The sequence below is a fragment of the Lagopus muta genome, chromosome 8 (genome assembly GCF_023343835.1).
Source record: "Lagopus muta isolate bLagMut1 chromosome 8, bLagMut1 primary, whole genome shotgun sequence".
Lineage (NCBI taxonomy): Eukaryota > Metazoa > Chordata > Aves > Galliformes > Phasianidae > Lagopus > Lagopus muta.
In genome coordinates, this window is record NC_064440.1 from 7,123,606 (window position 1) to 7,142,161 (window position 18,556).

Here is an 18,556-nt window from a genome sequence, read left to right on the forward strand (position 1 = left end):
TTAAGCAGCAGTCTGCGAGCAACAGAAGCATAACAAATTGTCATTTATGGACAATGAAAATCACTACAAAAATGCCATCTGGCTTATCAGCAGAATACCACTAACGGCATTTGATTCAGTACACTGCAACACTTCATCCAGTGGAAAGAGGAAGGCAGTCCATTCGTCTCCAACTGCAATGCAGTAACACAGCATACAAGATACTCAATGAACTGAACACTGTTTATTTGTCTTGAAAGTTGTTTGGCTTTACCACTCGTTCTCAACATTTTGTTTTGACAGCTACTGATCTGAATATCTAAACATTTGCTTTTTGCAATATAAATATTTATTTCATAAAGTACTACCGAAATATTTAAATATGTGTTTCATTGAGCTGACAATCTGTATTTCCCATAACGTGTGTGTATGGGAACTGCTGAGTGACAGCCTGAACCTCTGATTGATCACCTGAGGCGAGCCATGAGCCAGCCAGAGGAGCACAGCTGAAGGCTATTCACCTGTGCTGCCAGAAGGGGTGGAGCCTGGCTGCACCTCTCCTAGACCTATTTAAGAGCTGCTACCAGTGGGGAAGGATCTCTTCTGGAGATTGCCTCTGCTGGTGTTTTGCGGTGAGCCCATCATAAGGGTAAGCCTTCCATTTATTCTCTTTTGTTATCATTGTCTACTTTACCTAACTCTCTTGTTTATTCTGTGATTATAACAGCCTAATATTCTTTGATTATACAGTGTAGTAACACTATTTGCAGTACTTATTGGTAATATTTAAGTTACTATTTTCCTTTGCCAAAAAGTGTTACATAAAAGTAGATCACGCTTTAAAGGCAAGAAGTCAGGATAATGGTGTCATGTTAAAATATAAAGCACCAACCTTCATAAATTAAGGAACTTACCAGAGAACTGTTTACAGCATTATCTGTTGTACAAGCAGCAAAATAACCCTCAGCATCTGCAAACTAATTAAAAGACCCTTAAATATAACCATTTATGGTGACACTATTTTGAGATCAAGTTTCTTAATATTTTTTTTCTATAGTTCTGTTACAATTCTTTCCCCAGCATCCCCACTCCAATAATCAACAAGGCTTAGAGGTTCAAAAAATAACTCTATTTCAGCAATTCCCTTTACCTTGAGTGACTCCACTGAATGCCATACCCAGGTCCCCAGCAGGACCAGGCTGTTAGAATGCCAAAACTTAAAAAGTTTAGTTAGTGAGACACTCCCCTAAGTTATTGCACATACATTACAATATTCTTTTTGTTTCTTTTACTGAGACAAAACTCCTTCGCATAAAAGCATGGAACTCTTGACTTAGGTTTAACAAGATTTCAATTAGGATGAGTCAGCTATTATTTTTCCTCTTCCTTTCCACAAGCTAACAAGGCTGTTACCCCTGTTCCCTGATTGGCAGTTGATTGTTCTACAGTTCTGGTAATAGATGGTATCTGCTAAATGAAGTCTTTGATGTGGAAGAGGGCTTACAGTAAGGTGTCTTTACCTAAACAATCACGGTTGAAATAACAATCTAAGTTTGCCATTTTTGTTCAGGTTGATAAACGCAAGGTATTTTTAAAGGCACTTGTAGCAATTATATTGTTGAATATTTAACTAAACTGCTTGAAAAACAAAAAGGCTCTGCAAAAAAATCAGTTCACAAGACGACTGCATCATTACCTTTGACACAGCACTGCACTCAGCAGTCTGTTTAACCACTACAAGTGCAGCTATCACTATCAGGGAAGTCTGACATATTCAGAAGGACTGAAATCAGTTCTTTTCATACAGCTCATTTCTATGAAGAGATGTTATTAACTACATGTTCTCGGATCACCTTTTCTGTTACTTGAGTGCAAGAATAGCATCAGGCCAAATGCCTTACTGCTTCCTGAGTCCTGCTGCTCAGCATTCTGAAACTCTGGCACAGAACAAGCACTCTTCAACATCTTTCACTTCCTTAGAAAGTGCCTCTGTTTCTGTAATAATTTTAGACTCTAGCACAAACTGTGCCCAGTTCTAGGATGAGCAACAGAAGGCCATTCACATGCATAAAAGTTACCAAGTACAGGGTTAAGATCAGGAGAGGAAAAAAAAAAAAAAGAAATCATGGCTCTAAATACAACTTTAAAAACCTCAAAATCTCTTAAAAAAAAAAAAAAAAGTTCACAGTTCTGCTAGATGTAAAAAGGGTCATTAATAAAATTTATGTTCGAATACTAATTCAATTCATTACAGATGTAGGGGAAGTAGAAGGGCCCATAGCAGTGAGGCTCATCAGCTCTTCTCGAAAAGAATCATCCCCTGCAACCATTTAACATTAACTACAAGGCTAAATGGCCAATGCTCTGGCTCAGTAGAGCATTTCTCATGATTCCTCACATACTTCATACTTTTCTACTTTCAGTTTCTTACTCTTGAGGCTATTATGATCGTCTACTCTGCCTGTGCCACGATTCAACTTGTAAATGCTTGACTTAAAACATTTATTTAAGCAAGCATACAATTTTTGTTTGCCTATTTTAGATTATTCTATACAAACTTCTACAGCACTAAGCAGTTATAAAGTTAAAATACTTACAAAAGCTGCATGCCTTCCACGAAAACCACGAGTACATTGTTGCCTCCACGGTTTCCAAACAATAAATCCCAAGAGGTATAGAACAAACATAGATGTTTTTGCAAATGTACTGAAAAAAGGCTTGTTGTACTTTGTAAAAACGTACTGTGGAAAGAAAATAATTGCAGTATCCAAAATTACTGGTTATGTTGGAATTCGTGACAGCAAATGAACAGATTCAAATATATATAAATAAATGAAGTTGAAATAACAAAGAACGAAATGATGAATACTTATGAAAAAAATCTCTCCAACTTCTCATTCAGTATAAGATACATATTACATATTGTAACTTGTCAATGCTCAATTGCCATCCCTTAAGCTATTACAGAAACAGTGTGAGCTTCAGATGAAGTTCTGTGTTTTGAATTAATTTCTGGATGCAGATTAAGCAGCAGTCTGCAAGCAACAGCAGTGTAACAAAAGCAGGACAGTCTGGTTTCCAAAAATCAATGCTCCAAGTCCTGGCAACCACAATCAAAAGGGGTCCCACCTATTCTGGGGACACCGTCCCCCAAACTATCTTAAATAGCATCTTTTAAGGTACTGTACCACCAAAGGAAAGCTACTTTTTACTTAATAACCAATGTATTGATTTGCTATTGAACTCAATTAAGACTAAAAACACACTTATGCAAATATTCCTAAATAAAAGACCAATTTTATAAGCAGTAACACAGTGACCACAGACCAGAAAACATTATTTTCAGTAACATTTCAGTATCAGCAGCATTTCTACCAGGTCATTGGAAAAAATGTCATATTAATAACAGCATGCTAATGCACAAACACTTTTATATGTCTCCTTTCAAAACTGATAACAACCATAATTCCAACTGTTTAGGAACCTGAATTATTTATTAATTTAGAATTTATTAAAAATTCAATTTCTATTGCTAAAGCTCTGCTTAAGGTCCTAAAGCTTAATGTTAAGTCAATACCAGGCCAGTTTTTGGACTGACAGACTGAGCTGATTACCACAAACTTTTCCACAATTACAGGCTGCAACTCCATAACACACAAGGCCTTTGATCCTAGACTTGTGGATGTTCTAAGACTACCATACCACCTAACCTGTAGTGCCACAATTCATTTACTACTCACAGAAAGTTTAGGTATTACTTAATCAAACCGGCAGTAAACAAAGTGAATTCCCTGATTATAATACATTTTCATGAGCTTACTTTGTTTCGTTTTAAAACTGTCATTAACATCTTCTATACTGAAGCCAATAGTCACCAAGTTGAGCTTGTTCATAACTTGTAGCATACACAAGTGACTTCAGTAACCAAAGGCCACTGTCTTCCCCATATTGAAAAGAACGTAAAGAGGTTCAAACCTACTGAGTGTGAGAGACTATATTCCCTCTGAGCTTTTCCTCTTAAATAGGATTCGTTTAAGATGCATGCAGCAATACTTACAGAAGTGAGTTCTGAAGAGGCAACCCATATCACATCAACAAGGAGAAGAATGACAATTCCTAGAGCCATTCTTCTACGCTGAGAAGATGAACTGCTCTGGGAGCTCATTCGATTCATGATAAAAACCCACACCATTTGTAACCTATTCAGTATTAATAAAGGAATAAAACCCAGGAGATTACAAACAGCAAGTTAAAATAAACAAAAAATAATTAAACAAACAAAACCCAAAGCATTTCAAATATGAGATGGACCCACTATGCCAGGAGACGCATGTTTATGTTTATTATGTTTATTATAAATATATATAATATATTATATATAAATGTTTATTAAGAGGTCTATCTTTGACAGATCTGGTGTGAGACTTTCAGAAAGATGTGAGGGATGATTACAAAGTAAATCTAGACTTTGCAATAATTTATCTACTGGTCTAGCACTGAAGCAAGCAGGAGAAGCGTGCAGCATGCAAATTCCAAAATCACGTTGTAAGTTCTGCAAAAGGTAAAACTGCATTTCTGTAAATTCAGATACTCAAAGGAATTAGTTTGGCTAAAAATAAAAAACAACACAGATGACTTATGCACCTCAAACTATTTGAGGTGTCTATTTGATAATTCATGAGGTACAGGCATTCTAGTGAAAATCTTTCAAACAACAGGTAAGCACGCGTGCAAGAGAAAGCTTTGCCTGTTAAAAGGAAAAGCTCAAGAGCTACGATTTTGACAGTGACTTTGCTGTGTTACTTATAGGAATAGCCACTAAGAACACTTTATATACTGAGAAATCAGAACTACACCTACAAATTAGGTTTAAGTTTGTCAACTAGCAAAAAAAAAGTGCCTTATGAAAGCCACACAGAAATTACAACTTGACATTCAGATTTTTAATTACAAAAGCCCATTATCTTTTTCATGGGCACATCTCACAGACCTTAGAAATATTTGTTCACGGTAGCAACAGTTCTCAATTAGAGCAACTCTGGTGAACTATCAGCTGGGTTTAAATGCTTACAGGTCAACCGTTTCTGTTGAAAATGAAAGAGCACTGAAAGAGCAGAAGTATGTGGCAAAAATTTGCATTTGGAAGATGATTATTTAGAATGAAAGCAGTAAAATTATGTGCAGGAGATGAGCACGGCAGCAGTGCATACACCAACCTTTTTTCCTTTTCTTTCACAAGGCAGAGTACTTCTGTTTTATTTAAAGCACTGAGTAACCACAAGAAAACAGAACTGGTATTGCTTGGGTTGGCCAAAATAGTGGCACTACTGACTTTAGAGGGTTTGACTTTGCAGCAGTTTGCATTAAAATCAAATGTGAATGTAGTGTTTTCATTAAGTGTTAAGAGTTCGAGAAATTCTTCCAAAAAACCCTTGTTTTTCATCCTGCTTGTGTTTTAACTCAAGCATTAATCAGGAGCACAACAGATCTACACGCACTGTTATTTTCAGCAGTGCTATCAGAAAGTGATTCAGTCTTGTCATATTATCTTACAAGTGCCAATTTAAGACTTAAACTTAGGAAAACCTCAAATTTGGTCCTTAAAAGTCTCAAATACAAATTTAGATACAGGACAGAGTTCGATGTCTCATAGTTCTGTCTTCTCATAGCAGAGATACTGATTTTCATTAGAAAATATGCATATGGCAGTTCCATGATCAACATTAATTTATTTGCCTATTTTAATAAAATGTATTAAGAGTTTATTTGCAACAGAACATATATAGTGTTTCTTGCTGTTTATCAGCATAAAAGACTCAAACGTGCACCGCCATCAAGTAGCCAAAGCACTTGATGGAGCAAATCCTGACTCTTATGGTAAAGACAGGTGAACTGCTCTATTAATACAGTTATAGGAGTTTAAATTGCACTTTGATTATTCCACAAGTTAACAATCATTCACTGTCTTTTCATTATTAATGCTTTTTTTTTTATGACCACGCCAGTGCCACTGTCTTCAGTGAGGAAGCTGCATGACTTTTTGTAATTTTTCAGACAAGCTTTTTCTTCAGATTAATCACTTACATCTTATTTATCACACAACCACAGGGGTTGGAAGGGGCCTCTGGAGATCATCTAGTCTAACTGTCCTGCCAAAGCAGGTTCCCTAGAATGTTTTTGTGCAAGTGCTTTTGGGGTCACAACCCTATTTCCCACTTTTGTTTCATGTCATTGCCACTTTTACTAACTCCATTTCTCAGAAGAGCTTATTTCCAAAGAAAAAGATTACCAAGCAGAGTTCCTGAAGTACAATTATACTACCAGACCTATACTGATACATTCCATGTGTGGGCATTAGTTCTGGGTAATTATTCTGCTTTCCTGATAAAATGGTGGGTTTTACAAAAGCAAGTGAAAGTCTGTAGGACAGGAGCAAAGTTATGAAAGACTCAGCAAGGAATTGCAATCTCTATTCAATACAGAATAAAGGAGAAAACATTTCTTTTCAAAGAGAAAAAATAGGGGTATTATTTTAAATCTGAGCAGTCCAACAAGAAGGTGCTTAGAATCTTGTGAGGGTTTTTGAGTGCTTAGGAATTGGTTTAATAGATACTATCTACGATGGTGTACCAGCTGTGTTGCCATTTTATTATGACTAATCACCCACAAGCCATTATATCAAGTTTTGTTAAATATAGCCTACAGATCACTCACATGGTTGCATAACATGCAGTCAAAATTGAAGCTGGGCATTAAAAAGTTACAAAGGACTTTGTAAGGACTTTCTTATAAGAAAAGTCCAATTCCTTGTCAGGCTACAGGGTGACAAAAAAACAGTGCCAAGATACAGCAGAAACAGAAAACTACTCCATCCTTTCATCACTTACATGCTGAGGATAGTTGATAGTTTCATTCACACAGAATGAAAGCCAACCAGTATTATAAGTTTTAGACATGTTATCCTACTTCTTGACAAAGAACAAGTACTCCCAAACTTGCAGTGGAACAGAGTTATACACATTTCTCCATGTTTGGCTTCTGCATAATGTCAGTAATCAATTCTAATAGAAATGAACATAGGAAGATCTACTCATACGTACCTTCCACAGTAAGCGTAAAACACAAACAGAAAACACTAACACATTTGACAGATCATGTCACAGTGACGATAATCTCCTAGAGGGAAAAAAAAAAGCTCTGTCTGTGTATTATACACTTAGATTTGCAAAATATTGTCTAAAATTAAAAGTCTAGCTAGCATCAACTGCAGCTCAAGTCCTATTTGTTAGCGGATATAGACAGAGGACCTTAACATTTGGTCCAATCAAAACACTGGTAAGTCAACACTGAGTTGCATGAAAGCAGGATCATTTACTGTAAGGTATGTTCCAAAGATCACTGTCCCTTCCTTCCTTATTAACAGAATGCAGGCGGCTCCTATGAGAAGGAAGCCAATAATACTGCTTCTATCAGACACCTCTCCTGAAGAGCAAAGCTTTCTCCTTTCAGAATATTCAATTAATGAAGTGCATAGAGTTATGATAAACTTCAGCTACCAGAAAACACACAGTTTAAACAGAAGTGGTGAGTTATAAGTAAATGCAATATTTCAGCCTGTTACATCCAGCAGATACTTTCCGCTTCCATTATTAGGAAATTCACTTTCCATGTTGTATGACTTTTAATATACTGGGTGAATGTAAATATTTAAGGGAATGTTCATTTAAATTCCATTCTTAATATCATTATAATTTTCAGCAATTACTATGGCTACCTTTTTTAAGTCTTTTCAATTTTATTTACCATTTTAATAGTGTTAGAGTTGGGATTGCCATCTCGTGGAACCATTTTTCAGCCAGCTGCATGAAGATCTTCTGGAGAAAAAAAAAAAGAAAAGCAGGTGAAAAAAAGCACATTTATCAATTCTTGTCATGTTGTTGCATTTTGCTTTTCAAATAATAACAGTATCCTATATCACTTCATTCACCACTTCAATTTATGGTACTCAGAACCAAAAAAAGATTTAAAAAACAGTATCTACATAACCCCCAGTAGGTGCTCAGCTTGCTGCTTACATTGAATGGGCACCAAGTGACTGACTACAAAGGACACAAATATATACAGCAATACTTGATGTGCAAACTTGTTTCTACAGCACTACACATATCAGTGGACACATCATCACTTTTTCTGCTGCCCACCCCGCATCAAAGGTTCAGTCCTAAAAGAGAAAACCACATGAACTTCGCAAGATATGTAAGCACTTCTACTGTACTGATGATTAGGAAAGAGATCCTTATGAGTGAAAGAACTGAAAAGTCATTCTAACACAGGAGCATTGCCCCTAGGTGGTTTTATAAAGAAAACTAAACTCCCAAAGAAGTATTTTGGAAGAACAACGATACCCAGAAGAGAAGTTCAGTCACCCACTATAAAGAGAGCAAGTCAACTTGAAATTCTTCCTTGTGTGTGAAATAATCTTGTGTAAATATAATAACGAGAGACAGCATACCAAGGTTTAGCCACAGAAGGAACAGCTTTAGTTTTTCCAGTTATACTGGCTGCTCCAATCCCACAAGTTCTGGGGGAACCCCCACTCCTTGAACATGTACTGTCACCATCAGGTGATTCTCATTTCATGTTTGATTACTTTCAAGATAAGATAAACAGAAACAATGCATTGCCTCTTAGTAGAAGAAAAAAAAAGCTGAAAGTAAATTGGCTGAAATGTTCAAGTCATCCTTCTAAATCTGGAAATGTACATCATAGCAATGTTAGTTTAAGACAGCTTTGACCTATGCTCTCAAGAGGTACCACTGGGTAATAGTAAAAGCCAGAGCCTTTAGAAGAGATGGAGAGTTGAAACTTATGCAGCTTGACAGCCGTGCTCACTGAAGCCCAGTAATCCTCACTCAGAACAAGCTTCCTGCAGAATACAATGAGGCAAAGGACCTCACTTAAGGATTAAACCTTTTCATGCCAATATTGTGTGCTGTAAGTAAAGATCACCTTTCTCAGCTACATAAAAAGTTACACAAGCCCAAAACATGCTGAGATAACACTCTAATTCTATTACCAACAACAAAAAGAGTTAAAACTTAGTTTACATAAAGAGATGCTTTAGAAATCTGCTCGCATACAATACTGGAAAACATACATACAGCATCCCAGCATGACTACGTGCCACTGGGCATGGGCATCTATCGCCACATCAGTCATACACGGCAGCTTCAGGCTGAAAGCCGGCAAGTAGAACCGATGTTGCCTGGTTCTTCCTTTCCTCCAAGAACAGAAGAGAAAAAAAATTAACGTCAGGCTGCCTAAGCTCTTTCAGTGTAATCACGTGCACAGCAACAGACGTCTGTTAGACACCTGTAATTCCATACTTGGAGCTCGCTAGGAGCAAGCGACATCTTCCTCACCATCTAATCGAAAGCGAGACCTAAACATATCGCCGTGTGTCACAGCACAAACAGCCACGGGCCTCTGACAGCAGCCAGCACTGCGGCCTTAGAGCCGCACGTCACCCCTCGGCCCTCCGAAGGCCGAGCCCTGCGGGCACACCGCGAAACCACCGCTCTCACAAACACGAGTCCGAACGGGCTCTTCCTTTCCTGCCCAGTTATCTCCGGGTGAAAGCGGTACGAACAGAGGAAGGGGAAGCGAGCGAATTCCCTGAACGCGCTCAGAAAGCAGTGGAAGGCTGAGAGCAACGCGGGGACCGTGAAGGGGGAAGCGGGGGAAGCGCGGGGTCTGTCCTGCAGCCACGCGTAGAGCGAGCAGGGGCGAGAGCCGGACAGGACGACCGGACAGAAGGACGGAGAGAAGGGACCTCCGGACGGCTCGCACACACGCGGCCCCTCCGCCCGCACGCGACGGGAAGAGGAAAGCCTCCCTCGGGGCAGGCGGCGGAGCGAGGCGGGTCGGGCCTCGCCCCCTCGGCGCCGCGGAGCCGGGCAGGGAGCCTCTCGCCCACGACGGCCGGTGGGATCTGACAGGCGGCGGGACCGCCGGCCGCCTCCCCAACCCCGCGCGCGACCGCCGGGACGCGCCGCCGGCTGCCCCCCGCCCGCGGAGGTACCTGAGCGCCGCGCAGGGCCCGCAGCACCGCCGGCACCGCCCGCGCCCCGCCCCTTCCTCCTCCCCTCCCAAAATGGTGCCGTGCCGATACCGGCGGCCGAGAATCCATCCCCGAAGCAGCGAGCGGCCGCCCCGCCCCGGGGCCGGGCCTGGGCCCATCGAGGCGTTCGGCGCTCCGCTTGCCGGCCTGCCGTTGGAAAGCGCTCGGGGCAGCGTCTCGTTCGGCTGCGGCGTTGGAAGTCCGCGGCCGGCGCTTCCCGGCAGCGAGCGAGGGGCTGGGTGGCATTGCGGTTCCTTCTGACGGCAGCGGGGAACAGCCGCGATGGAACAAGATTTCCTCCACGCAGTCGTAATCGAGCGTTTCGGTAGACTCGTCAGTGAGATGCTGGGGGATGAGGTCGAATAAATAAGTCGAGGAACAGAACACGGTCACAGCACGAACTGGGGGCTGGAGGAGTAGTTCGGAGCTTGAAACGGGCGCGTTGTACAGACCTGTGGTCTGAGCGCTCCAGGGAATGTGGTGAATTAGCTCTTGGTTCAGACTACCTGGTTGTTGTAAAGCATTCCGAGTGTATGTTATAAATAATACTGTATTGATTCATTGTCCTTCTGTCCTTACTCTTCTGCCTTCGAGCCCAAACATGCAGTAAGGTGCTTTTATATTGAATTTCGACTTCACGGATTTGGAAGGAAATTGTGGACAAAATTCGTTTATTAAAACTGGTAAAACAACAACTCTGTAGAACTTGTGCTTTCTCTAGAACTTGAAGGACCTGAAAGCAATGCAATATGTAATTATGAAATCGTGTGTGCATCTCACAGCATCTAATTTCATTTTCCTGCCAGTGTTTATGCTGGGACTCAGTAAACTTCCACGGCTCATCCAAGGTCGCTAAGTTAATGTGTGGCAAAGAGATCCAAAGAGCTGTGACTGCAGCACGGACAGAGAGACTGCAGATAATGCCTTTTTATAGCTAATGGCGCTTAGTTACTGAGTAGATGTTTTGAATTTTTAATGCATAATTTATATTAAAATGGAGTGATAGTTAAATCCTTTGCTAATATCAAGCTGCGTGTGTTCATGTGAAGAGAGACAGCAACTAAGGTGAGAGGGAAAGGGCATGTTTTCAGCTTTTTCTGTCCTGCCTGATCACGCAGCGTTAGAAAAGCTGTGAAAAGGTGTAATGAAGCTCAGCTCTGTTGCACCTGGCAAAGTATATGGAGATGCACAGATGTTATGTGTTTTCTTCTCAGCCATTGATAGTGGAAAGCATATGAGGAGGAACTTAGGCTGTGGTTCTTAAGGCATCTGAAGAAAAGCAGGTCAATATTGTAAGAAACCCACAAGCCTGTATTTTTTAGCACCTAGAAATATCACAGGACTCTTGTATTCTTAGCTCTTGACTAAGAAGTTTGCTTCCTATTGTAAAAGTTCACATGATGATCTTGTGTCCTGTCTGAAAGCAACTGCTGTAAGAATGATTTCCCCTCCTCCCACTTTTTTTTTTTTTTTTTTGGCTGTTTTTTTTTTTTAGAATTATCTTGCATAATCCCATGCAATAGAACTACCTCTTCTAGTGTATTGCAAATCCACTGTGTATTTATTTTTGTCATGGTGAGAATTCTAAGTACATGAATCTCAAGGCAAAATTAGATTTACTTCTCAGCAGCGCTGTAGTATTTTCATGAGAGAAAATATCCTCAATTTTATTTTACAGATGCATAAATTACATTTATAAAGAACATCAGAATTTAGTTTCCGCTCTTGTGTGCTCTTCTTAGGAGAATGTAATGGATGGTTTGAATGAAGTAGATCAGATCTCAAGAAGGAAATTTAATACTTCTGTAAGCTTCGTGATAGATCTTTGCAAAGGCATTTCATGTGCTTACTTTAGAGAAATGCTTTAGAAGGATTTGGATCAGATCTTCGGTGAACAAGATAGAAACAACAAGCCAGCAGTAGAAACTGTATTAAAATGTAAACTGAGAAACTCAATTTCAACCCATTCTTTTTTTCCTAATGAAAAGGATGCAGACTAAGCTTGCAAGACCAGAATGCATTGCAGCAGAGTTTTCTCTGGTCTGTTGAGTGAGACCAAAAATCCATCCCACTCAGGGTCGCATCTCCACAGTGACTGGTAACAGGGAGCTGGGAAATGGGTTTGGAAGCAAGGCAGTTGCAGAGGAGTTGGTACGTGGTACATCCTTGTGGTTTTAATAAATGGTTTACCGCATCCTTATCTGGAAATCTGTAATTCAGCCAGTGTGTTTGACAGCTCTTGGCAGACCTGTTAACTTGTCCAATTCCTTCTTTGTACCAGTTGTTGTGCAGAATATTAGTTGATAAGGATTTATTTAGGTAGTTTCTGAGTGCAAAATAAAATGCTTTTCTTTGTTAGCCAACTGGTTGATTCTCATACTGCGTAACTTCTGCTAGTTATTCCACTCACCATCTTTGCACCATCATTTTATGTATTTTAATGAGTCTTATCATACTTCCCCCCCATACTTCGGTATGTCCTCACATCCTACGCTTTGCATGAATCCACTGGTGGCCAAGGGAATGGCTCTATTACTCCATATCCTCGCTGCCTTCCCAGACTTCTGATCCAATTTTTGAGATACTGAAATTAAAACATCAAAATCTGGGCATATTTTGAGTTAAGGTTATGATTATTCTGGTATCCGTTTTGTTACATTTCCTAACATATTGTATTTTTTGCTCTTGCTGAGCTGTTACATGGTTACTGTTTTTACCTGCTCTCCCATATGCCAAAGCTTTTAAACTTCAGTCCTTAGAAGTCTGTTGTTTTCAGCAAGACCTATGCTTGTTAGTAAGAATACTACCAGTACTTGCAGGAAAAATGTTACATTGCAGATGGCTTAGAAGCAAAAACCACAAATATTTTTACAATGTAGCTTCTTATCAAGCCTTACTTTTAGAAGCTTTAGAAAATTAAATGAAGTTCAGAGCCTTTTCTGCTTCTTCCTGAACAGTTCTTGTAAATATTATCTAGTAATGAGATTACAGACAAGGTAAAAACTCATCTGACCAAACTGATGCCTATCTGAGTCTTTTTACTCTTACAGGAGTTTTTTTTTTTTAATTTTTTTTTAAGAAAGGAAGAAAGGAAGAAAGGAAGGAAGGAAGAAAGGAAGGAAGGAAGAAAGGAAGAAAGGAAGAAAGGAAGAAAGGAAGGAAGAAAGAAAGAAAGAAAGAAAGAAAGAAAGAAAGAAAGAAGCCTTCAGAAATGTTCTGAATCACAGATTCATCACGCTACTGGGGAAAACAATCTGCTTAGGAGAGGACTCGCACATAACCTTCAAACAGGTTGGCAAGGGGGAGGTTATGTGAACACCAAAGATAGCAGAAGCACATGTGTGGGTACCTGCTCTGCCTGGAGAGTCAATCAGAAGGAGAAATTAACCTTATTTTAGAGTCAAATGTGATTTTTACTTGCATGGAATGCTCCTACAGAACCTAATTTCTAGAGGTCAAGCCAGGCAGTTTGGCCAGTATAGAACTTCACGGTATGTTCAGGAGAACACAGAACAGATTTTGATATTTGTGCTTTTGTACATTCCTGTATGAATAATCGCAGTGATTCACTGAGGCTAATTGCAACATAAGGTACTATTCAAAGTGAATTGAAGCATTGCCCAATATGGTAATAGTTAACTGATCCCTTGCTGGGCAAGCATGATATTCAAGATAAATCAGGACTCTCATAAAAAGGGCTTAAAGCAAAGGAACAAATGTTCTATATTGATTCATAAAGTATTAGCATTGCAGGCACACAGCTCAAATAGGTCGTATCTATAGACTACATAAAGGTATTAAACTGGAAATTGTTCTGTGGGGAAGTACAGGAAGGAATGTTTCTATTTTTCACATCCTGTAACGTAACAAGTACCTCTAGTCTTTCCAATGCAGACTCCTATATCTGAAGTTTATCAGATGAGAAATTGCACTGATGGAACTATTTGGGGCTTTGTCAGTGCCTTGTCTTCAGATAGAAAGATGTCAGAATATTTTGTCATTAAAGGTTAAGTTAGTTGGCTTTCAAGTTGGTACACCAGTTTGAAAAAGAATGTGGTGTTCCAATTAAGTATGTTAATGTAGTCATCCTTGCAATAAGGGGTAACATAATTGCCCTGGGCAACCTGATCTACTACCTCATCTAGCACTTGGCAATCCTGCCTGTGGCGGGGTGGTTGAAATAATGATCCCTGAAGGGTCTTCCAACCCAAGCCATTCTATGATAATTTGTGTTCCCTGTTTCTCCATAAGACTTTGGCCAACTTACATAATCCTCAGTATCCTTGCTGCAGTATTTGTCTAACATAGTTTTTCAAAAACAGTAGAAGGAGTGAAATGCTTGGATAAAGTATTTCTGTTGGTTTTGATAGATCTTTGATACTACACAAATGCTTTCTCACAGATATCTCTGTGAGATGATCAGAGATACCCGTACGATCCTGGCAATGGCTGACACATCATTGTAGGGCTACAAATTCTCTCATTCTTTTTATGATCAATTTAAAGTGTCATTCCAGCAGAATTTCCTACAGTCTTTCAGCAGGGCAAGCAAGAAACATCAACTCCATGGAAAGGAGTTCAGAGTTTATTTCCCTATGTATTACAAACAGACTGAATAAACCCAGTTAGAGGTAGCCAGCACTCAGAAATAGAGATCTGAAGTTGTTTCAATTTTTACACATGCAGTGTTGTCACCAAAAATAGATTTTTAGAATTCTTTTTTTACAGAACACAGTATTTTTGAAGTGTTCATAGTCAAACTTGGGCTCCAGATAGTTGTGCTAACTGGGAAAGATACTGAATGAGCTGTTCATTGCAGTCTCCCAGCTCTGCTGGAGAGAGCGTTCCTTATTCTGCTGGAGAGAAAGCAGCCACATCATTTAACCATCAGAGAGTGATATTTTTAGTTACTTCTCTTTTTGTCTGAAACAAATCAGGGAGTGCTCACTCTTGGCTCAGCCATTAGAAATGTGGATGCTATAATATTTCCCAGCTGATTGGAAAGCCTGTGCCATTTTTAACAAGCATTCTGCTTGATTCAGAGAAGGACATCTGTCTATGTCAGTTCCCATTGTTCCTCCTCTACTTATCTTCAGCTAAGTACAAAACAAATAACATGGCACTACATCAGTATTTGTGATGCAATGGTCTTTAACTTCTGTTGTCTTCTAAAAAGCTAATCAGAGGGGTCAATAGTTTGGATCAGCTGAAGAGCTTTTTTTTTTTCTTTCTCCAAAAGTCACAAAATAAGAAAAAATACCTAAAAGGTATAATGCAAATGTTTCTAAAGCATCCTTTTATGAAAAGCAGTTTAGCATGAGAGGTCCAGTGTTGGCTGCAAAACCATGTTAAAGTTTTCAAATGTTTCAGTACAGAAACTAACTCATTTACCTCTCAGATTCAATTGTTTTCTGCTTCAAGTGTTTGACCAGCTCCAAAGCTTTAGCACAACATGGGTTTGGGTCAAAAATCCACAGCACCATTTCATGCTCTATGAATCATCATGCTCCTGCTTTTGTGAACCAGCCCACTTGGAAGCTTGTTTCCTCTGTTCTAAGTACCTATGATCTGGCACTTCTCTTGCATTTGCCACATTTTTAAGGCTTGGTTTTACTCCAGTGCTTTGCTGCAAACATCACTGGATACTGATACCTGCAGTGGACTGCTAAATCACACAATTACCAAGTCACATACTGGTGTGGTTTAGCACAATTAATATTTTTGAATAATATATATTTTAAAAAACACTAAATTAAAGAAGGTGTTTTACATCTATTTGCAAGTTATCTTTAATTTTACTTCCATCAATGCTTTGTGACTAGGTGAACACAAAAGCAGATGCCTAACATCCATCCAGCCACTAAGGCAAGTAAATAATCAAAGCTGTGACATTCTCTTCTGTTATGCATATAGCATCTAGAAATACTATGAAAAAGGTAGTAATACACATTTGTTCCAGAAAAATATACATATATATACATATATATATATATATATATTTGGAACACATAAGGAAAGTTAATTATATTAGATGAGAAAATACTGGTTTTCTGATCAGGGCCAAGCTACACTTTGCTACTTCCTTGCTCCCAGGTGTGACTGTGGGGAATCTGTGCAGTATGGATAAGATACAAAGGCAGAAAGTATATGGCATTTTGCTATTCTGGGAATACTGCAGTATCCCACTGCTAGTTTCCTCACAAACATCATCAAAGAAAAGTTGTATTTGTTATGACAGAATAATTTTGAATGAAAATGCAAGCTTTAAATGAGAATTCACAGTTCCTCCTCCACATTTTGCCTCTGTTCCAAATATCAGTATTCCTATTTAAGTCACCACATTGTGATGTGAAATTCTTCCTTTATATTTTCTGGTTTATCTTTTGATGTACTCTTAGTTGCTCTTCCTAGCAAATACAATGGACACTAGAGGTGTCATCACCATAATATTAAATGGGAGCCTGCTTATATCCTTATCACTTAGCACTTTCCCCCCTTCCTCCTCCCCCTCTCCTTCCCCCCCCATTTGTTACTTTGAAAATAAAATAGTTCATTTAAGTCAGAAACCTTGGAGAGCAGCCACATCAAATGAGATCCTGGTAATTGCAATGACTTTGCCATGTGCAGCTCCATGAAATTACATGCCTTCCATATGGCTGTTGCTAGAGCTATGCCAAAATCAACCAGTAACATTATAATTTTGCTTGTGGCCCTTCCTGGAAGAAATCTACATACGTCAAATATCACAGTAGATAGGGTTTTCTTCTTTAGCTCTCTGTATTTTTCCATCACTAATTACTAAAACTTATTTACGGTAAAATAATCAGAACATGATGGATAAGTTATTAAGCAAAGTGCTTTTTAAGAAATACATGCAATAAACATTGCATCTCATCATTGTATCTAATGGATAATCTTGAACTGATTTTCCTTGATTGTTTCTCTAGCTTTTATTGTCGGTTTTATCCGGGCTTAAAAGATGTTTGGTGTGATGCAATGGAAATTAACCCACCTGTTAAATTCAATTTATGCCAGTCTGAATGGCAATGTGCTGACCCAGGCAAGATCAGGTTCTCATCCTATTTTAATCACACTCTCCTCAGCATTTCCAACATCCCTGCACCCCTGCACCTTTTTCTTCCTTTTGTTTCTTCTTACCCCTTGCACTTCACTGTGCCTTGATCTTTATGTGGATTCATAGCATTGCTCTTTCTGCATGCTCATTGGCAGGCCATTACCTGCATGAAAATGATCTAGATTGAGAAGACTGCTGAAAAGCTTCCCATTTAGCTCAGCATGTGATCTGTAATGCTTTTACCTAGGTGTGCTCTTCTTCGAGCTGAAGGACTCATGAAATTTCAGTACACAATACTGCCAAAGCTGTGCAGTATCATGAAAAAGGGGCCACAAGACATTTTTTAATATAAAATTGAATGAAGCTGTTGTCTGAAAATTACCTCCCTCCAAGTCAAGCTGTTAGATTGCTCTTGTGTTTGCTTGTTGACTAATGGTATCACTTTTCTTCTCAACTTTTCTCATTCCTTATGCATTTGTATTCATCTGCATTCTCTTGTTCTCTATTTACACTGTGAACTGCCTCAAAGCAGTAACAGCAATACAAGGAGTATGCTCTGCAGTGGTAATTATCTTATTGTGGATATCCAGGAAAAGGTCACCTGTAATTCAACTGGGTTTATAGTAGGTAGACTCTGATCCATCACTGAATGATGATTTATGGTGGATCATGGCTGCTGTACAGGATAGTTCCAGATAAAGGAAATTTCGAGGCTTACTCTGGTTCTGCTGGAGAGAATGAGAGCACTCTAAAGCATTGACTGAGATATCCACCAAGATAACTGAGAACCCAATGCATGAAACTACAAAGGGTTCGTACAGGAATTAGAATTAAAATTTAGCTTGACCTATTTGAATTTTGCTGCAGGATACAGCAAACATGTCTATGGTAAAGTGGAATAATGCTTAGAGAGAAAACTTGCACCTTTAGTTTATTAGACTGGGGCCTTGGTCTACAGCCATTTGAAGACTAATAAAACGGAACTCAAGCTCACAGCCAGAGAGTTTAGCCTTCCAACTCCTTTTCTTGCAAAGCTTCAACTGACTTAGCGCCTTGGTATGAGAGAAGTCCTAATCTCTTGTTTTCTCAAATGTAAATTCAACTATAATTTAGTAAGACAAAACCCAACAGTGCTGCTTTTTACAGTATTATTCTTAAAACACCCTCAGTAAGAACAGAAACTGATAGCGAGAGATTTGTTTCACTTTCTGTGCAGTATTTTGAACCTCACAAAAATGCTCCTACTGATAGTGAGTAAAGTAAATCCAGCTGGAGGATGTTTCCTATGGAGTACCTTAAGGGGATTGTTTGTGGGCTTGATTTAAACTTCTGTTGTGAAATTATTCTTCTGTTAGCAAAAAGTGCTGTTCTATTCATAATTT

The 18,556-nt window shown here is 39.1% G+C and overlaps 1 protein-coding gene across 6 annotated transcripts in view; it reads right to left on the minus strand.

The window, feature by feature from the left end:
• Positions 1–10,148, minus strand: part of SLC35F5 (solute carrier family 35 member F5) — a 30,668-nt gene extending 20,520 nt beyond the window's left edge. The window contains exons 1-7 of one of the 6 annotated variants that reach the window (XM_048953760.1): positions 10,061–10,148; positions 9,141–9,259; positions 7,783–7,850; positions 7,080–7,155; positions 4,037–4,178; positions 2,577–2,720; positions 894–956 (exon numbers count right to left, since the gene is read on the minus strand). In XM_048953760.1, the coding sequence (XP_048809717.1) occupies positions 894–956; positions 2,577–2,720; positions 4,037–4,171 (342 nt within the window). In that variant the 5' untranslated portion in view covers positions 4,172–4,178; positions 7,080–7,155; positions 7,783–7,850; positions 9,141–9,259; positions 10,061–10,148. Of the gene's footprint in view, positions 1–893; positions 957–2,576; positions 2,721–4,036; positions 4,179–7,079; positions 7,156–7,782; positions 7,854–9,136; positions 9,260–9,351; positions 9,368–10,060 lie in introns of those variants that run through there. The other 5 variants (XM_048953754.1, XM_048953758.1, XM_048953756.1 and 2 more) reach the window with 5 other exon arrangements.
• Between the last annotated feature and the right edge of the window lie 8,408 nt (positions 10,149–18,556).